At 38.8% G+C, this 20,981-nt stretch overlaps 1 protein-coding gene across 3 annotated transcripts in view; it reads left to right on the forward strand.

Annotated features, from left to right (window-relative positions):
* The window catches only part of kirrel3b (kirre like nephrin family adhesion molecule 3b), a 191,401-nt gene that overhangs the window by 118,735 nt on the left and 51,685 nt on the right, over positions 1–20,981 (forward strand). For all 3 annotated transcript variants that reach the window (XM_034292094.1, XM_020041329.3, XM_010893311.5), the window contains exons 4-5: positions 9,959–10,116; positions 20,363–20,513. In XM_034292094.1, the coding sequence (XP_034147985.1) occupies positions 9,959–10,116; positions 20,363–20,513 (309 nt within the window). The remainder of the gene's footprint in view (positions 1–9,958; positions 10,117–20,362; positions 20,514–20,981) is intronic.

Raw genomic sequence — 20,981 nt, forward strand, 5'->3', positions numbered from 1 at the left:
ACTTTACAACAAAGTTATTTTTTTAATTAAAATCTTTTTATATTAATGACTATTAGGATCTTTGACAGTTATGCCAGTAGAAAGGTCAAAATGCATATTTGAGTGAGGATATTCCCTTTGTTAAAGATAAGGGTAAAAGGGATATCTAACAAGCTCTAAAATACCCACGAAATAATGCACATTGGACATATTGATTCCTCTCTATGATATTCTGAAGCTGAGCAGTAGCCTATAATATTTGCTGAGATAATATAATATTATTATTAGGGATATTCTGTCCCCATTAATTTGAGCTTTCCTCTTTCTGAAAATGTAAGATGTTTGTTTAAACCCAGGCCACTTTCAGGGAAGCCCTCCTGTTGTTGGGTTATACAAGGGACGAGTAGCGAGAAGTAGAAGCTTACATTTTTCTGCGTTGGATAAGCCTCTGTCGGGGTGGCAAGGTAACTTTTGTAAGTGCCATGGTTGATGCTTAGATTCATACGAATATCTATTACTTTTCAAACAACGTTGCAAACAGGACACTGAGAAATGTGTGAGTGTGTGTGTGTCTGTGTGGTGGAGGGGTAGATTTTTGTCTTGCCTGGGCCGGTCCTGTACTACACTACGCAGTTCGTCCATCGCAATATAACCATAAACTGGTTTACTTAGGCTTACTATAATGGCTTACTTAGGCATACTATAATGAATCTGCTGAAGCTTGTAACTAGCAAAGTATTAGTCTAGCTATACAGTACCTATTATGAAAACGACTCCCATCACTCAATGGCTGGTTCGTTTCTTAAGAAAACAATGATAGTGGAATAGCCAGCCACTACGCTATATGAACAACGCTAAGTAAATTGAAATTGCAAGCAATATGTTCCTTGTCAGTGCAGTTTGTCCATCGCAATATTACCCTAAACAGTTTTGTTTTAGGCTTATTATAACGTAGCTACTGAAGCTTGTAGCCAGCGAAATTCATCCTGAACAAATCCTAATGCCTAATTTATTTTGTCCATGGTGAGGATCAAACGCTGGTCGCCTATGTGGCAGTTCGCATCTCTAACCACTATGCTATTTAACAATGGGTAGTCAGTCAGTCAGCCACTCAGTAAGAGACATTCGCTCTTCTTATGTCATCTTGCAAAAAAGAAAAGCCAGTTAATTATTCTGCTGGCCAAATTCTCTGGAAGAAAAGAAAATCTACTGAAGTTTTAAAACATCCAAACTATTCACAGTCCTCATGTGGGACTTCAGGGAAGCGTACTCTAACTGGGCAAAACTGACAATGAATGCCAGAATTATCCCAATTTACATTTTACCCACAGAAAGAGATTCCCTCTTCAAAACTGAACAATGAAAGCCTAAAGGAGTTGGGCTGTTTCAATTTCTCTCTATTAGCTCAGTTTGAACAGGCTGAGATCCGCGGCAAATGCAAACATTCTCCACTTATACGGTAAACAAGACTGTGCAAGTTTGCGCGCTGAATGCAAACCACTCAACATGTCCAGTTGAGCGTGTTTGATAACACTAGTTGCATCAATGTCTGCTCGCAAAACATTCAAAGTTAATTAAAAAACATCCAAGACTAGAGCCCCAAAAGCATGCCTTGTGACACTTCTGGGTTTTAAGGCAATTGTCGGATTGATTTTCAACTTGGTGAAATTATTTTCTCCACAGTTCTAGATTAAAATAATTTAATTCCCCTACACCAGTGGTTTTCAAAGTTTTTACACAGCATACCCCCTCAGAAAATCTTTCACTGAATATGTATCCACTGGTTAGTACGCCATGGTACCACACATCTATGGTACTATAGTTTGAAAACCATTGGCCCACACAAATAGCTTTGTTATGCTATTTATTTGGCTCATTGAAATGCTTAAACAGACTGGATCTATTACTGTGTAGGATATAGGTGTATTTCTCTATTAAAACATGATTTATCAATTAAGACTCAGATTAATTAAATGTTAATTAAATATTTTAAAAGATTAATTAAAGATTTTTTGTTATAAAAACAGCATTTTGTGTTGTATCGTACAGTATGAATGTTTTGCTAACATTTGAAAACAATTACAGAGAAAACTTTTCTTTTTCGTTAGTTGGTGCTGAGGCTGCGTCCGGTACATTTCTCAAATATTTGTGAAAATAAAATGCTGCCGGTCACATTGTCCAGCAACATCTTTTCCTAACGGAAGATTTGGGCCATATGTGTAAGGAACATTACAAGGGAATGTAAATTGCTTTGTATTTTATGTGCTTGACATAAAGCCAAGGGTGCCTGCTTTAAATGGGTGGTAATACCAACACATATGAATAAGTTGGCCTTCCTAAACTTCAGGTATTTTCTGGAGAATTCATGTTGCACAGCAATCCAACCTTTATCTTACAGTGTAACTGATGATCAGGGAGTGGTACTGTAGATATACGAGCAAGGCTTGCCCTACTCTACCGCTCAGGGGGTTCTCTGGGAGCAATTTGCTGTACCACGTGAAATGAGAAAAAGAGTCTGTAATAGCCGCCATTTCCATTGACATAGACTATTTTTTTTATTTGGCATGAAATAAACTATACTTTCCTGTGCACTTATTACATTCAAAACATTACCATATTATTGAAATCATATGTCAGTTGGCAATTGCTAAGCTCAAAGCATCATGATTAAAGTCTCTAAAAAACATATCAAACTACTATAATGAAATAAAGCAATTACTGAAAATCTGAAATTAAATGTGATAATCTGAACTTCAACCCCATAGAACCTCAACCCTTATCATTTCCTCATCTGGTACACTCTGTCCCCATTCTTTACAATGGCTTGTTGTTGTAGGAATGAGTAAAGTCTTCCATGCAAGGGTCATAGTACAGAAAGCCCAAATGTTTCCGTGAGAAATACATCTGCTTTCAGGACATGTGTATCATACACTATTTTTTTTTTACATTTGCTGTACGAGCAGCCCAGCTCTGCTTATTAATTCACAATTTTTTCAACTATTTGCGTTTTTCTTAAATATTTGTTTTTATTTTATTTACAGTGGGGAGAACAAGTATTTGATACACTGCCGATTTTGCAGGTTTTCCCACTTACAAAGCATGTAGAAGTCTGTAATTTTTTATCATAGGTACTCTTCAACTGTGAGTGACGGAATCTAAACCAAAATCCAGAAAATCCCATTGTATGATTTTTAAGTAATTAATTTGCATTTTATTACATGACATAAGTATTTGATACATCAGAAAAGCAGAACTTAATATTTGGTACAGAAACCTTTGTTTGGAATTACAGAGATCATATGTTTCCTGTAGTTCTTGACCAGGTTTGCACACACTGCAGCAGGGATTTTGGTCCACTCTTCCATACAGACCTTCTCCAGATCCTTCAGGTTTCGGAGCTGTCGCTGGGCAATACGGACTCTCAGCTCCCTCCCAAGATTTTCTATTGGGTTCAGGTCTGGAGACTGGCTAGGCCACTCCAGGACCTTGAGATGCTTCTTACGGAGCCACTCCTTAGTTGCCCTGGCTGTGTGTTGCAGAAAAGCATCCCCAAAGAATGATGTTTCCACCTCCATGCTTCACGGTTGGGATGGTGTTCTTGGGGTTGTACTCCTCCTTCTTCTTCCTCCAAACACGGCGATTGGAGTTTAGACCAAAAAGCTCTATTTTTGTCTCATCAGGCCACATGATTTTCTCCCATTCCTCCTCTGGATCATCCAGATGGTCATTGCCAAACTTCAGACGGGCCTGGACATGCGCTGGCTTGAGCAGGGGGACCTTGCGTGCACTGCAGGATTTTAATCCATGACAGCGTAGTGTGTTACTAATGGTTTTCTTTGAGACTGTGGTCCCAGCTCTCTTCAGGTCATTGATCAGGTCCTGCTGTGTAGTTCTGGGATGATCCCTCACCTTCCCCATGATCATTGATGCTCCACGAGGTGAGATCTTGCATGGAGCCCCAGACCAAGGGAGATTGACCGTCATCTTGAACTTCTTCCATTTTCTAATAATTGCACCAACAGTTGTTGCCTTCTCACCAAGCTGCTTGTCTATTGTCCTGTAGCCCATCCCAGCCTTGTGCAGGTCTACAACTTTATCCTTGATGTCCTTACACAGCTCTCTGGTCTTGGCCATTGTGGAGAGGTTGGAGTCTGTTTGATTGAGTGTGTGGACAGGTGTCTTTTATACAGGTAATGAGTTCAAACTGGTGCAGTTAATACAGGTAATGGGTGGAGAACATGAGGGCTTCTAAAAGAAAAACTAACAGGTCTTATAGAGCCGGAATTCTTACTGGTTGGTAGGTGATCAAATACTTATGTCATGCAATAAAATGCTAATTAATTATTAAAAACTCATACAATGTGATTTTCTGGATTTTTGTTTTAGATTCAGTCTCTCACAGTTGAAGTGTACCTATGATAAAAATTACAGACTTCTACATGCTTTGTAAGTAGGAAAACCTGCAAAATCGTCAGTGTATCAAATACTTGTTCTCCCCACTGTATTTATTGCTTTAACCATTGATATACAGCTCTGGAAAAAATGAAGAGACTGCTGCACCTTTTTCTTTCCTTTCCAAAAAAGTTGAAAAGGAAAGTTTTGAGTGAGGAACTGAAGCATTCAATTTGCAGTGGTCTCTTAATGTTAACCCTTCTGTTCCTCACTCAGTATCTTCCTTTTCGACTTTTTTGGAAAGGAAAGAAAAAGGTTGAGTGGTCTCTTCATTTTTTCCGGAGCGATATACTGCATTGTTAAAAATATTGGGGTCACACTGAAATGTATGCTTTGAAAGAAAAGCATTTTTTTTGTCCATTAAAACAACATAAAATGTATCTGAAATATAGTGTAGACATTGTTAATGTTGGCAGTAACTATTTTTTATGGAATATCTACATAGGCGTGCAGAGGCCGTTTTTCAGCAACCATCAGTGTGTTCCAATGGCATGTTGTGTTTTCTCTAAAACGTTCATCATTTAAAAGGCTATGTGATCATTAAAAATAAAACTTTTGCAATTGTGTTGGCATAGCCAATACAACCCCTTCTTCAAACTAGTTGAGTGTCTGAAGCGTCAGTAATTGTAGGTTCGATTGCAGGCTCAAAATGGCTGGAACCAAAGAAATGTCTTCTGAAACTCAACAGTCTATTCTTGTTTTGAGAAATAAAGGCTATTCGATGCAAGAAATTGCCAAGAAACTGAAGATCTCGTACAATGTTTTGTACTACTCCCTTCAAAGAACAGCACAAACTGGCTCTAACCAGGATAGAAAGAAGAGTGGGAGGCCCCAGTGCACAACTGAGCAAGATGACATATGCTAGCTGTTAAAATCCAAACATTCTGGCCCTCAGAAGTTAAACAGCTACTCTGGGTGAACTAAAACAAGCTGACATCCATGCATTTATCAGCATGTTTTGTTAATATAAGGGTTATAAAATAAGACAGGTGCATTGGCCATTTTAGCTGTCAAGATTTATTTTCATCAAAGTTCACTCTTTCCACAGCGCTTCTTTAGGGTTTGAGCTCAATATTTTCTTGTGATGTTGGGCCAAGCCTGGGCCCAGGCTTCATGTAATAGTGCTTGGGTCTGACCAGTTGAAATGTTCAGGCTGTTTGACAACTGTAGCCCAGTTAGAATTTTTTTTTGCTTGTGAATAAGAGTTTGAGCAAGCTGTGCCCAGATAATTAATATGCTCCTGATAATAACCACAATGCTTACTTAATATATATTGAAGGAGGTTCTAACTAAATATACTAAACAATAAATTGCTGGAATCCGTGAAGGAATTCAGAACTGCTAAATTTCTTAGTGCCTTTGTTGAGTCTGGTCATGTGACGCAGATGGGGTGATATTGAGATGTTGTGCTAAATTAACAAGTTGATTTCATTATCCTCACATGCACACATTGGCTACGAAGCACCGATAAAAACTATTTTCATTTTTTATGTAGTCATTATTTATTTATTTAGAGGGGGAGGGTTTTGCAACTTTTTTAAGTACAAGGCGACGATCAAGTGGAAAGTAATTTTTTATGTTGGAGGGAGGATTTTTTTTTTTTTATTGCAACCATGAGTTTCACTTGCCTTACAAGAATAAATAACACATCGGCCCCTTATACAGTTAGGTTCACGTTTGGTGGTTTTCAATGTAGTTTTAGCTTACACTGGAACAACTGGTGAAGACATTATATTACTACAGCATAGTCAGATTCAAGGTAGCGAGTGGCACTGGAAGAAATTCTCACACAGATGTGCTGTTGCTCAGTTACCACGGCAACATACTGCAATATATAAATGCGGGTGAAAATGTCTCATTGGTTATATTTTGGCTTAGACTTACTCAGGCACGTGTTGCTAGAAATAAATATATTCTTTAGGAAACATTAAACAGCATACTCATTTGTTTTATGCTATATTGTAGCAGGGTAAGGGGTATTTTGGCTTGTAAAAAAATCGCACTGTTTGATCTTTAAAGTGACTAACAAAAAAAAAAAAAAAAGATATTCCTGTTTAGACTTTGAATGAATGTTTACACTAAAATACATGACTCCCATAAGTGCGACAAAGCCTGTTTTCAACAAGAAATGCTGCTCTTTAAAAGCAGCTGAATTAAGGATCCTGTATTTTTTACTCCAGTCTTGCAGGTTAAACATGAACAAAGTGTGTGTGTTTTATGTGTGTGAAATAACGCGTGGAGCAGGATTGCATTACACCCTCCCAGAGTGGGGAAGGAGGATGGATTTGCAAGGAGCCATCTGGTAATTAAAGAGGAGCAATCAATCCAATCAGCTGACGGGCTTGTGAAAAATCCATTGCATGGCCGCAGTACAGTGCTAATTTGGCACCATTAGGGGCTGCCATTTTAGAAAGCAGGCATGTAATGATAATGGCTGGAGTGGTTCCAGGCCTTTGAGCTGCTGTCAGACTAGACCGCCAGCAGGACAGTGGTGGTGGATAGATGGTTTTTAAAGAGCCGAGGGTGAAAGAGCTGGAATTACACTTTAATTAAAGTTACTTTTATAATTGTCTTGGTACTGTAGTTACACTGTGTGTGTGTTAATTTGCACACTACTATGCTCCACACTGATGCTCTGAATGCATATTTTATGACTTTCTCTTTAGTATGCTCTTGTGTGGAAGAGTGTGGAGAACCATACAATATAACATGTGAGGAGGACTTGCAATCCACTAGCTGTTGAATATTTGCTCTGTTATGCTAGATCTCTTTGATAGGTGGCCAGATAAAAGATTGTTCAATCATTGAGCAATGAGACAATAAATCGCTTATAGATATGTGCTTCTACTAAATGAAGCGCAACTAGTTCAGCCAGGGAACCCGAGTGGGCATTCGGACCACTCCAACCACAGTCTCAAGTATCCCTTATCTGGTCAATTTAAGCCGGTTGATGTACTCATTCTGTCTGCTGCTCTGATGGTTATTTTAGCATGTGGTTGCTATACCCAGCCACCACATCTGTGGTTTGGGTTCCTTCTGTGTGGGGATTGGTAATGCGTACCTTGCCACGTATTGCTACTAGTATTATTACAGTGTTAAAGTTGTTAACACTGATTTTCCCCACCAGATTGTCCCTGTCCATGTCCACATGGTTAAGCAGCTGACTTGGATTCTATTTAAGGACTCTGAACACAGCCCACATGCATTTATTGACCTGCTTGTTTTTTGATTATGCAAGAACTTTGATGCTCAAAAGGTCATGCACTCTTAAAATCACAGCAAGAAAAGGACTGGCCACTCAGAGTATGGTTCCTTTCTAGTTTTCCTTTCTAAGTGGACCCTACTAGGGAGTTTTTCCTAGTGCATTAACTCTTGTTGCTCGCTCTTTGGGGTTTCAAGCAGGGAAATGTAAAAGCACTTTGTGACAATGGCTGATATAAAAAGGGCTTTATAAAATAAATGTGATTGATTGGCTGGCTGGTTATTAGTAGTATTGTATACCACTATCCTGGAATGTCAGTTTGACCTCAAAATGACAGAGCCTAATGTCAAGACATCCTATGTGGATTGCAATGCATTGTTTCTCTAATAAATGGTTGAACCAAATGGTTAGCTGTCTGAAATGACTGCAATGTATATATTGAACTAATCTTAAGTAAGACACATGCTGTCTGAGTATCCAGGGCGAGAATGGCACAAGAAAGTGTGGCCACCATAAGACCTATGGCATCTCTAAAGGAGTTCCAGCCTACCACGTCTGAGCTGGGAGACACATAATGCGACAACAGCCCAGGTGCTTCAAAAAAGCTGCCTTTATGGGAGACTGGCAAAAAGAAAACAACTCACATCAAATCTTAGCTAGAGTTTGCCAGAAGGCATGTGGGAGACTCAATTCTATGGTCTTATGAGACCAAAATAGAGCTGGGAATGGTTATGCTTCTATGCATCAGGGGCTGGAAATCTTGTGAAGATAGAGGGAAAAAAATGGATGCAGCGAAGTACACAGAAATCCTGTGATTTCAAGAGACTAGGGACTTGGGAGAAGATTCAGACAAAGCTGGGACCTCAATTGAATGGAGAATAAGTGGAAAGAGCTGCTGTTCAGCAAAGGTCTCCAATCAACTTGACGGATCATGAGCAATTTTGCAAAGAAGAATGAGCAAAATTGTTGTGTCCAGATGTGCAAAGCTGGTAGAGACTTATCCAAATAGACTCATTAAGTGAATAGGGTGTGTAGATAAGTTGATGAAATCCCTGGAATTCTGAGGCACTGACATGACCAAGTGTAAAAACCACTATCTATGGGGTGTATTACAGTGCAGTATGCATTTACTCATCAAGATAAAACATTGTAGTCAGTCAATAGAGAGCTTTTGAAGTGGCATATTCATTAGTGTCATATTTATGGATACTTTACATTGAATCTTGAATAAACTTCAAAATATATATGAATGTGATGTGTGTGATTAATTTGGACTCATTCTATCAATTTTGTATGCATGGAGCACAGTAGTATGTAAATTGAGAAATACCCTATAACTCTAAGCTACTGCTTCAATTTCCACTCTAGAATGTACAAACATATCTATGGCATGTAATGTAAACATTGAAGAAAGCTACCTTTTTCATCATGCAATACTCACAGTATGTCTGAGTGAAACCTTTGTTTTGTTTGACTGCCCCTGTGTTCCTGAAAGGGGAACCACAGTGGTTGCTTGAGGAGTGCAGATGGCGAGCATGCCACATGTGCCAATTACTAGCTTTACACTTTTACTCAGACTCTCAGTGTTGTCCCTGTGACAAACATCAAACGCATGCAGGAAATGAAAAAAAAAAAGAACTGTTGGAGGCAGCCAAGCATCCCTTTTCTTTTCATCTGTTTTCAATCCACCCTTGACTAATCACCGCCAATTTCCTAGAGCAGTGCAAGTATAGGGTATTACAGTCTCCTTTTAATTACCAACCCGTGGCCGTTTGACAATAGACCTGCTGCCACCCTCTCTCTCTCACAGGCGAACATGACAGCTGCTTGCAGCTTTTGATTTACTCTTGTACCAGATCTGCACTATAATGAGCATGCAGGCCAATCAGTAATTTACCAGTTTGGATAAAAACAGATTGACTGAGAAAAACAGATTTTTTTCAGTCAATCATTTGTTACACTCCACACATAATTGTGAGTTGACTAAAATATGCCAAATATTCCACTCACGTCTTTCCATCAGTGAACATGGACACTGAAGATTTCAATTACACAAAAAAGCAGAGTGAGACAAAATAAAAGCCCTCATACCAACTTTACTTCACAAAGTTGCATTGTTGTTGAAACACACTCTATAATTGGCTAGGCCCGGAATTATTTTAAAAGAATGAACAGGCAGTTTTACAGTCACATAGATCACACACATCTTTCCTTATATGATTTTCATCAATAACGTCAACAGTTTACAAATTACTGCCATGAAAAATAATGTTTGGAATTATATGACATTAAATGTATAACAATCTCACTGTCATTTCTGTAAAGTTCCTCCTGAGGATCCAGTGATCAGTGGTGGTCCGATGGTCAGTCTGAGAGCAGGAGACCCACTCAACTTGACCTGCCACGCTGACAATGCTAAGCCAGCTGCATCCATCATCTGGATCCGCAATGGAGAGGTCCTCAATGGAGCCATGTACTCCAAGGTAAGCAATGTAGTTTGTATTACACAGTTAGGGAGGTGTTAGGACAGATGTTTGATGGCATGGTCGTAAGATGGTAAGTCTCACATCAATATCCAGCAGTGCTAGTCAGTCAACCTGCTCCTTGATGCTTGTTGTGAATAGACACTTTAAAAGCACTACCAAAAAACTGATTATTGCTTATGCCATCTATTAACATTGCCCTTGTGCTCAGCCTATAGTTTGATTGAAATCCAATCCCTTGGACATCCGTGGTCTTTGGAGCATCTGGAATATCTAATTCACCCTGAAAATGCATCTATTCAAATAAACAGATAGCTGAAAGATAAGAGTTTACTCTCCAATAACAAAGAGATCTGTTCTGTATCTGTTTGCTATCACTGATCTGTGAATGCAACAGACAAGGATCTGCCAACCAACACTAGGTTACTCAGACCATATTCCACACCAGTAAAGCCACACCAGCTACTCACTGCTGCCTGACCCTGCTGTCACTTTAATTATACTAACCTGCCACCTAAAGGTGTGATCAATAGTGTTTAGATTGAACTTACTTGAAAAGGTAACACTACATGCAACATTTAAGTAATTGATTATGTTAAAATATAATTTTCTACAGAAAATAGGGCTGTCAATTGCTGAATTTAATTGCATGCAATTAAATTGGGGATTAATCAGATTATTATTAATTTTTTTGCCAGAATCTGGATGAATTGACTTCCGCTGTATTCATCTGTTCATAGAATAGCACAAGGTCTAGAACGTAGAGCGGAGATACTTCCCTTGTAGGAAAATGGCCATAGGTGAATATGAGAATAGAAAGTAATAGATTACCAAACTTTTTGTGACACATCAACAGTGTCCTGTCTGTGTGGTGTTCTCTGCTTGGCTGTACTAATTAAGATTAAATGCAAAAAGGAATGCTCTATCACCGTTTTGTCTTGTGGTTAACATATAAACACCAACCTTCTTTACCTTGGAAATAATTGACGACACGCCTCGTCCCTTCGCTAAGTTTATTCTGCTTATACCGCAGTTGCGACAACAACAATATTAATACTCCTTAATTAATTCTGACACGCAAATTCATGCTTTCTTAACTTTCCACTAAACCTGGTTGTTAAGTCATACCTCAAGGACGACCAGCCACTGGCATCTTGGAAACCCCCACAGCCACCGCGAGGCGGGGGGTCCCCACACCCCAAGGGCCCCACTCTGCATTGCAAAAATGAAGCTAGGCCTATATAAAAAAAACTAAAAAAGCAAAAAGCTTAGAGGGTGTGAAAACTGCTTGCTGAGAGCCCCTGAGTTTCAACTGCGATGTAAAGGAAGCCCATGACATAGGCTACATAACAGATATTCCACCCCCTTCCAGTCGAAAAGCGGGTAATGTATCTTACATGCATTACACCATTACGCCGCTTTAAAAACTGCTAATCATTATGTTTTGATAGATGACGGTAGACTTGAATTAAAATTTTAAAAATGACATTCTTATTTAGACAAGCGAGATAGGAAGCTACGGTATCATCAGCACCTCCACAGGCTAAACACTGTTGCCGCTGGTAGCTAGCAGCAGCAGGTCTTCACCAGCAACCAGCTTTCCCAACATCACATCAGTGTTGATTTCATCTACAAATATAGAGAAAATAATATTCATTAAATACCTATTTTTCTATGGCAGTTGATGAGTAACAGAAAAAACTCAAATGAAATGAAAATGTATTTTCATTTTGGTTGACAGAAACGAGATTAGATGAAATTATCTTTGTGACAATAGTCAAATAAAACTACAATTGTTGCACAGGAGGATTTTAGAAAGAGAGGTTCTCAGTGTCTTTTTTCATCTTAAATGTTTCCACAGCTGTATGTTAATATCTTAGTTTATGTTCATTCAAAATTTCTGGTTACACTGTATGTGAATGGATAGACCTGGTACCAACTCATTTAAATTGTGTAAAATATGTGCAATTTTGTACTCCTTGCCTACAGAATCGAATCAGAGTAGAATCATCGGATGAAAGAAAACCTTGCTGGCTTCAAGCTTCAATAGCAATGTTATATAGTAAGCCTAAAATAAAACTGTTTATTTCAAGGCTGTAGCCATGGAGTCAACATTGGGGTGGGGGGGGGGGGGGGGACAAAAACAGCCAAGGGTCTGAGCGTCCCCCAAGTAAAACATTCAAAAAAAATTACAATATTAAGACTCTTAAACATCAATATTCACACAATCAGATATCACTGTGGTGTTAATGTTGCTCCAGGACCATCATTACAACTGATCTGTAGTTAGTTGGTTACCCCAGTCCACAGACAGAATATTCCACTGCTCCCCACCCTTTGACCTAACCCTAACATCAGAGACACCTGTGTCTAAACCTAACCTCAGTGGTACCTGTGCCTAAACCTAACCTCAGATGTGCCAAAATTAAATATGATGTTGTCGAAACAACACCAACATGGCGATATAAGATCGGTCATCAATATTTGCTCATTTTCTCACTCACCTCCATGTCACATGTTCTCCTCATGCTCTCTCTTGCTCTCCCTCTCTTTCTTTACTCTGAACGCACCATAGTGAACATGAAATAAATATTATCAGTAAACAATTTACTTTGCCATGATATTCAGGAATGGATTACTAACCATTTCTGATCTGAATGGCAATGATTATTATATCAATAAACATTAACTAAACTCTTGTGCTACTGTACAATTCAATCATCTGACTGGTACTCATTTCCTCACTGCTCTCAGCTTACTTTTCTTTTCTGAGGCTGCCCAAAAAACTGATGAATGTCACTGCCACCTGTCCTCGTGCTCATGATGACACTCACTGTGAATGAAAGCTGACACAATAGAACTGCTTGCACTTTAATCAAACAAACACTAATAATGACATGTATCATACAGTAAGCAAATACAACTATCCAGTATACTATACGAATATGCAATCAATGAAAATGACTACTGTCTGCATAATTTACACATTAAGCGCAACATAAATGATTGACACTTTACTCAGACTTCATGTGGGCATTCTGACAAATCTAACAAAATCCTTCACGCAAGACATTAACGTCAGTTGAATACGCACATGAGCACCATTGTTGGTCGCTGGGTGAATGTGTGGCTAATTATCTTTCCAGGTAACAGCTATTATAGATAACATTTGTGACGCAAATCGGCACTTTTCACCAAAAACATTTGTTTACGCTCCATGCAATTACTGACACTTTTTAGCAAACTATTATTTCCACACTTACAGTTCCAGCACAAAATGACGTGCAGATGTTAAAACTATCACAATCGACAACAAGATAGTCTGTGTAACACTCATATTACATTCCCCACCACGGAAACACGTTTTAAAATGCGGTATAGACACATGTGAAGCCGTAGCTGACGTCTGACTGATAATAGCATAGAAACACACGATATAGAATATAAAGACAGAAATTGTGCGTCGGTGAAATTCAAAAGTAGGGCAAAAATCTGCCACCAGCGACCAATTTTCACCCGCGACGTTGTTTGAAAATATATATTATTTTTTTTGTGAAAACTGCAAATGTGGCAACACTGTTTACTGCCTTTGACCAACGGCTTCTGCTGGGGTACGGCAACAGCACCTGGACAAACTACACGCAGAACTGTAGTAAACCGTAAAACTAAAACCGGTCGTAATAATAACGGACATTTGTTTCGTTATGATCGTTTACATTTTCTAATGATTATCTTGGACGGCGGTGGATGGTTGCGTGTCGTAGAATATCGCATTTTTATTTTATTATATAATTTATATATCAATTTATTGGGGGGAACATTTTGAGCATATTTGGATGGGGAGATGTGCCCCCATCAATATACAGCTCTGGAAAAAATTCATAGACCCCTGCAAAATTATCAGTTTCTCTGGTTTCACTATTCATAGGTATGTGTTTGAGTAAAATTTATATTTTTGTTTTATTCTATAAACTACTGACAATATTAAACCCAAATTCCAAATAAAAATAATTTTGAGTATTTATTTGTAGAAAACAACAACTGGTCAAAATAACCCCAAAAATATGCATTGTTTTCAGACCTCAAATAATGCAAAGAAAACTAATTCATATTCATTTTTCAACAACAAAATACTAATGATTTAACTTAGGAAGAGTTCAGAAATCAATATTTGGTGGAATAACTAGCAATGGATATTATGCTGGCAACACTCAGATTTTCTTTATCACAATAAAGGCCATCATTGAAATGTATAAGGCAATATGGTTAACAATCTAGTCTGTGAAAAAACCCCAGACAGGAATAACATTGGAACAGACATTAAACATACAATGTACAGACTAGATTGTTAACTATATTACCTTATATATTTCAATTATGGCTTTTATTTTGAAAAAGGAAATCGGAGTTAGCACTGCTAGCACAATATCCTGCTGCTAGAAGAACAGTAATGAAGCCTTGAATGGCCATCACTAGGAATAACCCAGATTTTTAATCACAGCTTTCATGCGTCTTAGCATGCTCTCCACCAGTCTGTCACATTGCTGTTGGGTGACTTTATGCCACTCCTGGCACAAAAATTCAAGTAGCTCAGCTTTGTTTGATGGCTTGTGACCATCCATCTTCTTCTTGATAAAATTCCAGAGGTTTTCAATGGGGTTCAGGTCTGGAGATTGGGCTGGCCATGACAGGGTCTTGATCTGGTGGTTCTCCATCCACAACTTGATTGACCTAGCTGTGTGGTATGGAGCATTGTCCTGCTGGAAAAAACAATTCTCAAGTTGGGGAACATTGTTAGAGCAGAAGGAAGCAGGTGTTCTTCCAGGATAACCTTTTACTTGGCTTGAGTCATGCATCCTTCACAAAGACAAATCTGCCAGATTCCAGCCTTGCTGAAGCATCCTCAGATCATCACCGATCCTCCACCAAATTTGGGTGCAAGACACCTTGGGTTGTAAGCCTCTCCAGGTCTTCATCTAACCGTTAGACGACCAGGTGTTGGGTTAAGCTGAATATTTGACCTGTCAGAGAAGATGACCATACTCAATTCCTCTACGGCACAATCCTTATGGTCTTTTGTAAACTTCAGCCTAGCTCTTCTTTGCATCTCACTGATGAAGGGTTATTTTCTAGCTTTGTACAACTTCAGCCCTGCCCCTAGGAGCCTGTTTCAAACTATCCTTGCAGTGCATTTCACCCCAGCTGCTGTTTGCCATTCTTTTTATTGGTCACTTGATGTCATACTACGGTTGTTGAGTGACATTCGAATGAGTTGACTGTCATATCGGTCAGTCGACAGTCGTTTTCGCCCTCTGCCAGTCTGTAAAATGTAATGGCTAAGATAAAGGTTGCTTCTGGAGTCTCTATGGAGGTGGACTGATTACCAGCAAACTGGGTTCTTGTGAAATCAACCCTGCCCTTCAAAATGTTAACCCTGGTTCGATTCCCCTCTCAGACGTTCCAATTTTTGTCACTCAGAAATATTTATCCAGTCAGTTCTTTTCAGCCGTCGCACAACCATATACAGTAAATCCACTCTGTAATACCATGAATCTCATATATTTTGAGAATAATTGTATTACGTGATCCTTTTATACTGTTGCTGTTTTTTAAAGAAACTGATCAGCCATGGAGTGATTGGAGACATTGTTTTCAGTATAGGTAGGCTGTTTAGCTATTAGCAAGCCATCTACAGTAATCTTTGTACAAGAGTACACTTTAGTTCCATTACAAAACATTCTGTTGCCCATGTCATTTCAGTAAAAATTTAATGGCTGGGGTAAAAGTTACATTTGGAGATGACACAGAGCTGAAATGAGTACGAGCAGATTGTGTAGTCTTGTGGGAACATCCCCAACCTCTCCGACAGCCACGTTTTGTCTCTCAGAAATATTTATCCACTCTGTACTTTTCAGTGGTCGTACCACTATATCCATTATGTAATACCATGAATCTCATTTATTTAAAATAATAATTGTACTACGTAACCATTTTATATTTGTATTGTTTTCTAAAAAACGAACCAGCCATGCAGTGATTGAAGTCATTGTTCTCATTGTAGGTACTGTATAGCCATAGATGCCATACATTTTAAACCCATAGATCTACTGTCATCTTTGTACAATAGAAAACTAGTTCCGTTAATAAACGTTCTGTTGTCCACGTCATTTCAGCAAAAATTTAATGGCTGAGGTAAAAGTTTCATTCCTGCTGTTCAAATAATGTAATGGTTAAAGACACAGTCTTTCACATAGAAAACAGGATTGAAACAAGCCAGGGGCAACCACATTCATCCATTCTAATCGCGGGCCAGCTGATCTAGGCTTGCCTGGTTCTTTTTCTGGTTTCTCATTTGTAGAATTAGGTGGTACAGAGTCTCTGCAATTCTTCTAATTTCTAAATTACATTAATATCCAGTAATGGGCTTTGAAATGTGCTGCTGGTGTGGTCTGCAATTAAGAACCTGTTGATTTAATTGAACCTAGAGCCACATTTCATGTTTGAACATATCAAAGGTTTGTTAGATTAACAACAGAATATTAATGTCAGCCAATTTATTAGCATAAGCAGTGCCTAGACATCGCTGTGGGGCTTGCTCCAGATTGACTTTCAATGGGCTGCTAACCTACACTAATGAAGGCATTTCACTAATGCATACAAGGTGAAAACGGTTCATGTTTCATTGTATTACTCTTCCTGTTAATAATTGTAATATACAGTCTAAACGGCAAAGGTGCCCAAACCGCTTCCACGGAAGGCCAAATGTCTGCAGGTTTTTGCTCTCACCTTGTACTTGATTGATTAATTAGGTCATTGATAGGTTAATCTCTACCCTCGCCTGGTTGTTTAGGTCTGAACTGGGAACCAGTTTATAGCAAAACCCAAAAACCTGCAGACACATGGCCCTCCGTGGAACCGGTTTGACACCCCTGGTGTTTGGTATGGATTCATCTGGTGAATAAGTTGTCAGGGTAAAACATCAATCGTGATGACACACAAATTCTCCAGTTTTAACAAGTTGATTGTAGCTACCAAGGTATGGCTGCATATGGTAGACAAATCTAGATGATGACGCAAGACTCCAGATTTTATAGCCGAAGTGAATGGGTTTCCCCCTGACTGATTGCTTGAATCCTGCCTTGCAAAGTACTCAATTATCCTCTCATCCACTGCCAGATGTTCCTGAAGTCATAATCTTTTTGACTTCATTCAGCTCCTTAAACACAGAATGCATCTGTGATATTTGTGTTATCCACAAAATGAATGAAAGCCATAATAACATCAAATATGTTGTTTCTGCATGGCCTCTTTAATGCTTTTATTCTTCACATTATCATTATCTGACCAAGGAACATTGGTGAGCTGTACCTAGTGGGCAAAGGAAAACCATTAAATTGAGGGATGCCCCTTTTCTGCAGCTGAAATATTCTGCGTTTACTGGTTTATATCCCGTAGTGATGTGACAAGATCATCATATAATAATGGGACTGCATATCATGACTGGGAGAGAATGACGATTTTTGTATAGTTTTATTTGGCACTTGTCTTGATTTTCAAAGAGTCTGATTATTACCCTTTTAGCTGTGATTTAGTTTCAAGGTTCTTTTTTTCTCACTTATGGATGAATAGGGATATTTCTGGAGACTAGCCTAGGACATGCCAAACAAAATAGAGACAGTCTTTGTTACCTTAGTGAAAGATAATTACAAACCCGATTCCAAAAAAGTTGGGACACTGTACAATTGTGAATAAAAACAGAATGCAATGATGTGGGAGTTTCAAATTTAAATATTTTAATCAGAATACAACATAGATGACATATCAAATGTTTAATCTGAAAAAATGTATCACTTTAAGGGAAAAATAAGTTGATTTTACATTTCATGGCATTAACACATCTCAAAAAAGTTGGGACAAGGCCATGTTTACCACTGTGTGGCATCCCTTCTTCTTTTTATAACAGACTGCGGTGAATGGCACGGATTGTGTTCACCAACAATCATGTTGCCAATTGACATAATAAGTTGCAAATTGGTCCTCCAGCTGTTCCTTATCTGTACATTTAAGTTTTCCGGCTTATTGCTACCTGTCCCAACTTTTTTGGAATGTGTAGCTCTCATGAAATCCAAAATAAGCCAATATTTGGCATGACATTACAAAATGTCTCACTTTCATCATTCGATATGTTATCTATATTCTATTGTGAATTAAATATAAGTTTATGAGATTTGTAAATTATTCCATTCCTTTTTTACTCACAATTTGTACAGTGCCCCAACATTTTTTGAATCAGGTTTGTATATAAGGACTAAAGTATTGCAGAATTTGGAGGGAGGGGTCACTACAGGTTGTCAATCCAGTTCCTTGCCGTTTGCCTTCATACATTTGGGCCAGACTAAACTTCATTATAGGCTCTAATGGAGAGATGAGTCTTCAGTAAATACTAAAAGTTGAGAGTCTGCGTTTGTCCATGAATCGGCATATCATTTCTCAATAATGGAACTCTCTGGGAGAGAGCCCTACCTCTTGCTGGATCTTAAATCATTCTTGGAACAGTAAGGACGTCAGCATCTTGTGACCACAGCATATTTATAGGTGCATTGTCTCTCAGAACTATTCACTCCCTGTGAGGGCTGTGTTGGCTTGTGTGGTTTTGTTTTTGTTTTGTTGCGTTGTTTCTGTGCTGTCTTGTGTAGCCTGATTACCTGTATTAGTCCCTATAAGTTTCACCTGTGTTTCTGTTCCTGTTTAGTTCAGTCCTGTTTGTAGCGTCCTTTGTGAGGTATTGTGTTTGGCCACCCTACTGAGCCCTTTGTTTGCATTCCATTCAAGTATAGTTTCTTTGTGTACCAGACATTTGCCAGGCCGTTGTATTTCGACTTTGATTCTTGCTCTCGTCCTTCTGTGCCTCTGCCTGATTCTGACTGACCTGTGTACCGACCATTGCCTGCCCTGTTTGCCCTGTTTTCGGATTGTGATTAAACACAGCGCTCTGCGCTTGGATCCTGTTCCCTGTCCGTGCCTTCATGACACTCCCCTTGGGAATGTCCACCTTTTATTGTGTTAACATCAACATGGATTTAATTAGTGAGTTTTTGATAAAAAACAAAAGAGCAATAAAAGTTTTAAAAATATCTACAAATTGTTATAATCTTATAACAAATACAAAACAGAATTGTATTGATTGCATAAGAATTTAGCCCCTTTAATCAATATTTGGTAGAGATACCTTTGGCAGCAATTACAGACATGAGTCTATTTTGATGAGCCTCTACCAGCTTTTGTGAACAGCAATTTTCAACGCTAAATTTTTGAGTGACACTGCCAGAACAAAAATATTATATTGGAAAAGTTATTGCTGTAAATCCCAGTATTCTATTCATTATTTTAAAGCTAAGCTGGGGGTTAAAGATGCAGTCTGCCCATCGGTTTTAAAAGTGCCGCTGTCAAAAAAGGTCTGGCAGCCATTCCAACCTTTCCAGAGCTATCATATCTGAACTAATTATCACTCCCTTCAATAGGGAATCGGATTAGCCAGTACAGGGCTACAACTAAAATAAGGACAGGTTTGAGAACTGCAGTACATGTCATGTATGTTGACGATTTGGGTCCAATGTCATCAAAACCACTCACCTTTCATGGCTGACTGAGGTATGGTAGTGATTCAACATTTAGATTATAAACCACATATTTAGATTATAAACTACATATTAATAGCTTGCAGTAGTCCCAGACTGCATCTATAATAAACAATATTTGTATCAAGCGACAGTAGAGTATAATTTGATGCTGTGTCAGGTTGGCAACATAGTGCATCTGGCCTTTTTGTTCTGGTGGTGGTTTACTCTGTGCTGTGGTATGGTGGTTAACAGGGCTCCCACAGTCCTTCCTGAGCACTGAGCAAGGAAGAATTGGATGAGGATGAGCACAGAAAAGAAGATTGATTTCCTTTTTGGTGTACAACAAGCCATGCACCAGAGCACAGCTCTCCAGACACACAAAAGAGGCTAAAAAAAGATTTATTTTTTCAATCAATCAGCCTTGAAGCAAGAATACAGGCTTAGTGTGCCAGGGTTTATTTTTCTGTGTTGTCCACTGGGCATGTCTGTGAATTGTAGCGTTTGGGTTCCAGGCCTTGTGTTTCAATTGATGATGCTGCGTTATTCAGAATGTTTCACTACCTCCACTACCACATGATTGGTATGGCCTGGGCCACATGGTAATTTATTATTGTTTTATCTTTCAGACCCTTCTCCGTGATGGGATGAGGGAGAGAACAGTGAGCACCCTATACCTGTCTGCCTCCAACATTGAGACAGGCCAACAGATCATCTGTCGAGCATCCAACAAGGCTGTGCCCAATGGCAAGGAGACTAGCGTCATCATCGATATCCAGCGTGAGTTTTGGTCCCTGACCAAAATGTAATCTGCTCTGTGTTTCTCATTACTTCAATGTCAGCCCTGTGACTCAATGTTTCATTGTTGTTATGTGTTTACCGTTTCTACTTTAGTTGCAGTTATATACCTGTTGTGAACATCTACAGTTGTGCTCGAAAGTTTACATACCCTTGGATTATTGGTAATATGTACCATTTGTAAAGAAAACATGAGTAATCAGGCAAAACACAATCATGTCTTTTATTTCTTATGGGATTCACATTCAACTGTATGTCATAACAAAATGGCACAATCGTAAAACAAAACACAGCAACAAAGATTTTTTTTTACTGACCCCTGTTCAAAAGTCTGCATACCCTTAGTTCTTAATACTGTATATTTCCCCCTTAGCATCAATGACAGCGAGCAGTCTTTTGTAATAGTTGTTTTTTGAGGCCCTGAATTCCTGCAGGTGGTATAGCTGCCCA

The sequence above is a fragment of the Esox lucius genome, chromosome 1 (assembly GCF_011004845.1).
Source record: "Esox lucius isolate fEsoLuc1 chromosome 1, fEsoLuc1.pri, whole genome shotgun sequence".
NCBI lineage: Eukaryota > Metazoa > Chordata > Actinopteri > Esociformes > Esocidae > Esox > Esox lucius.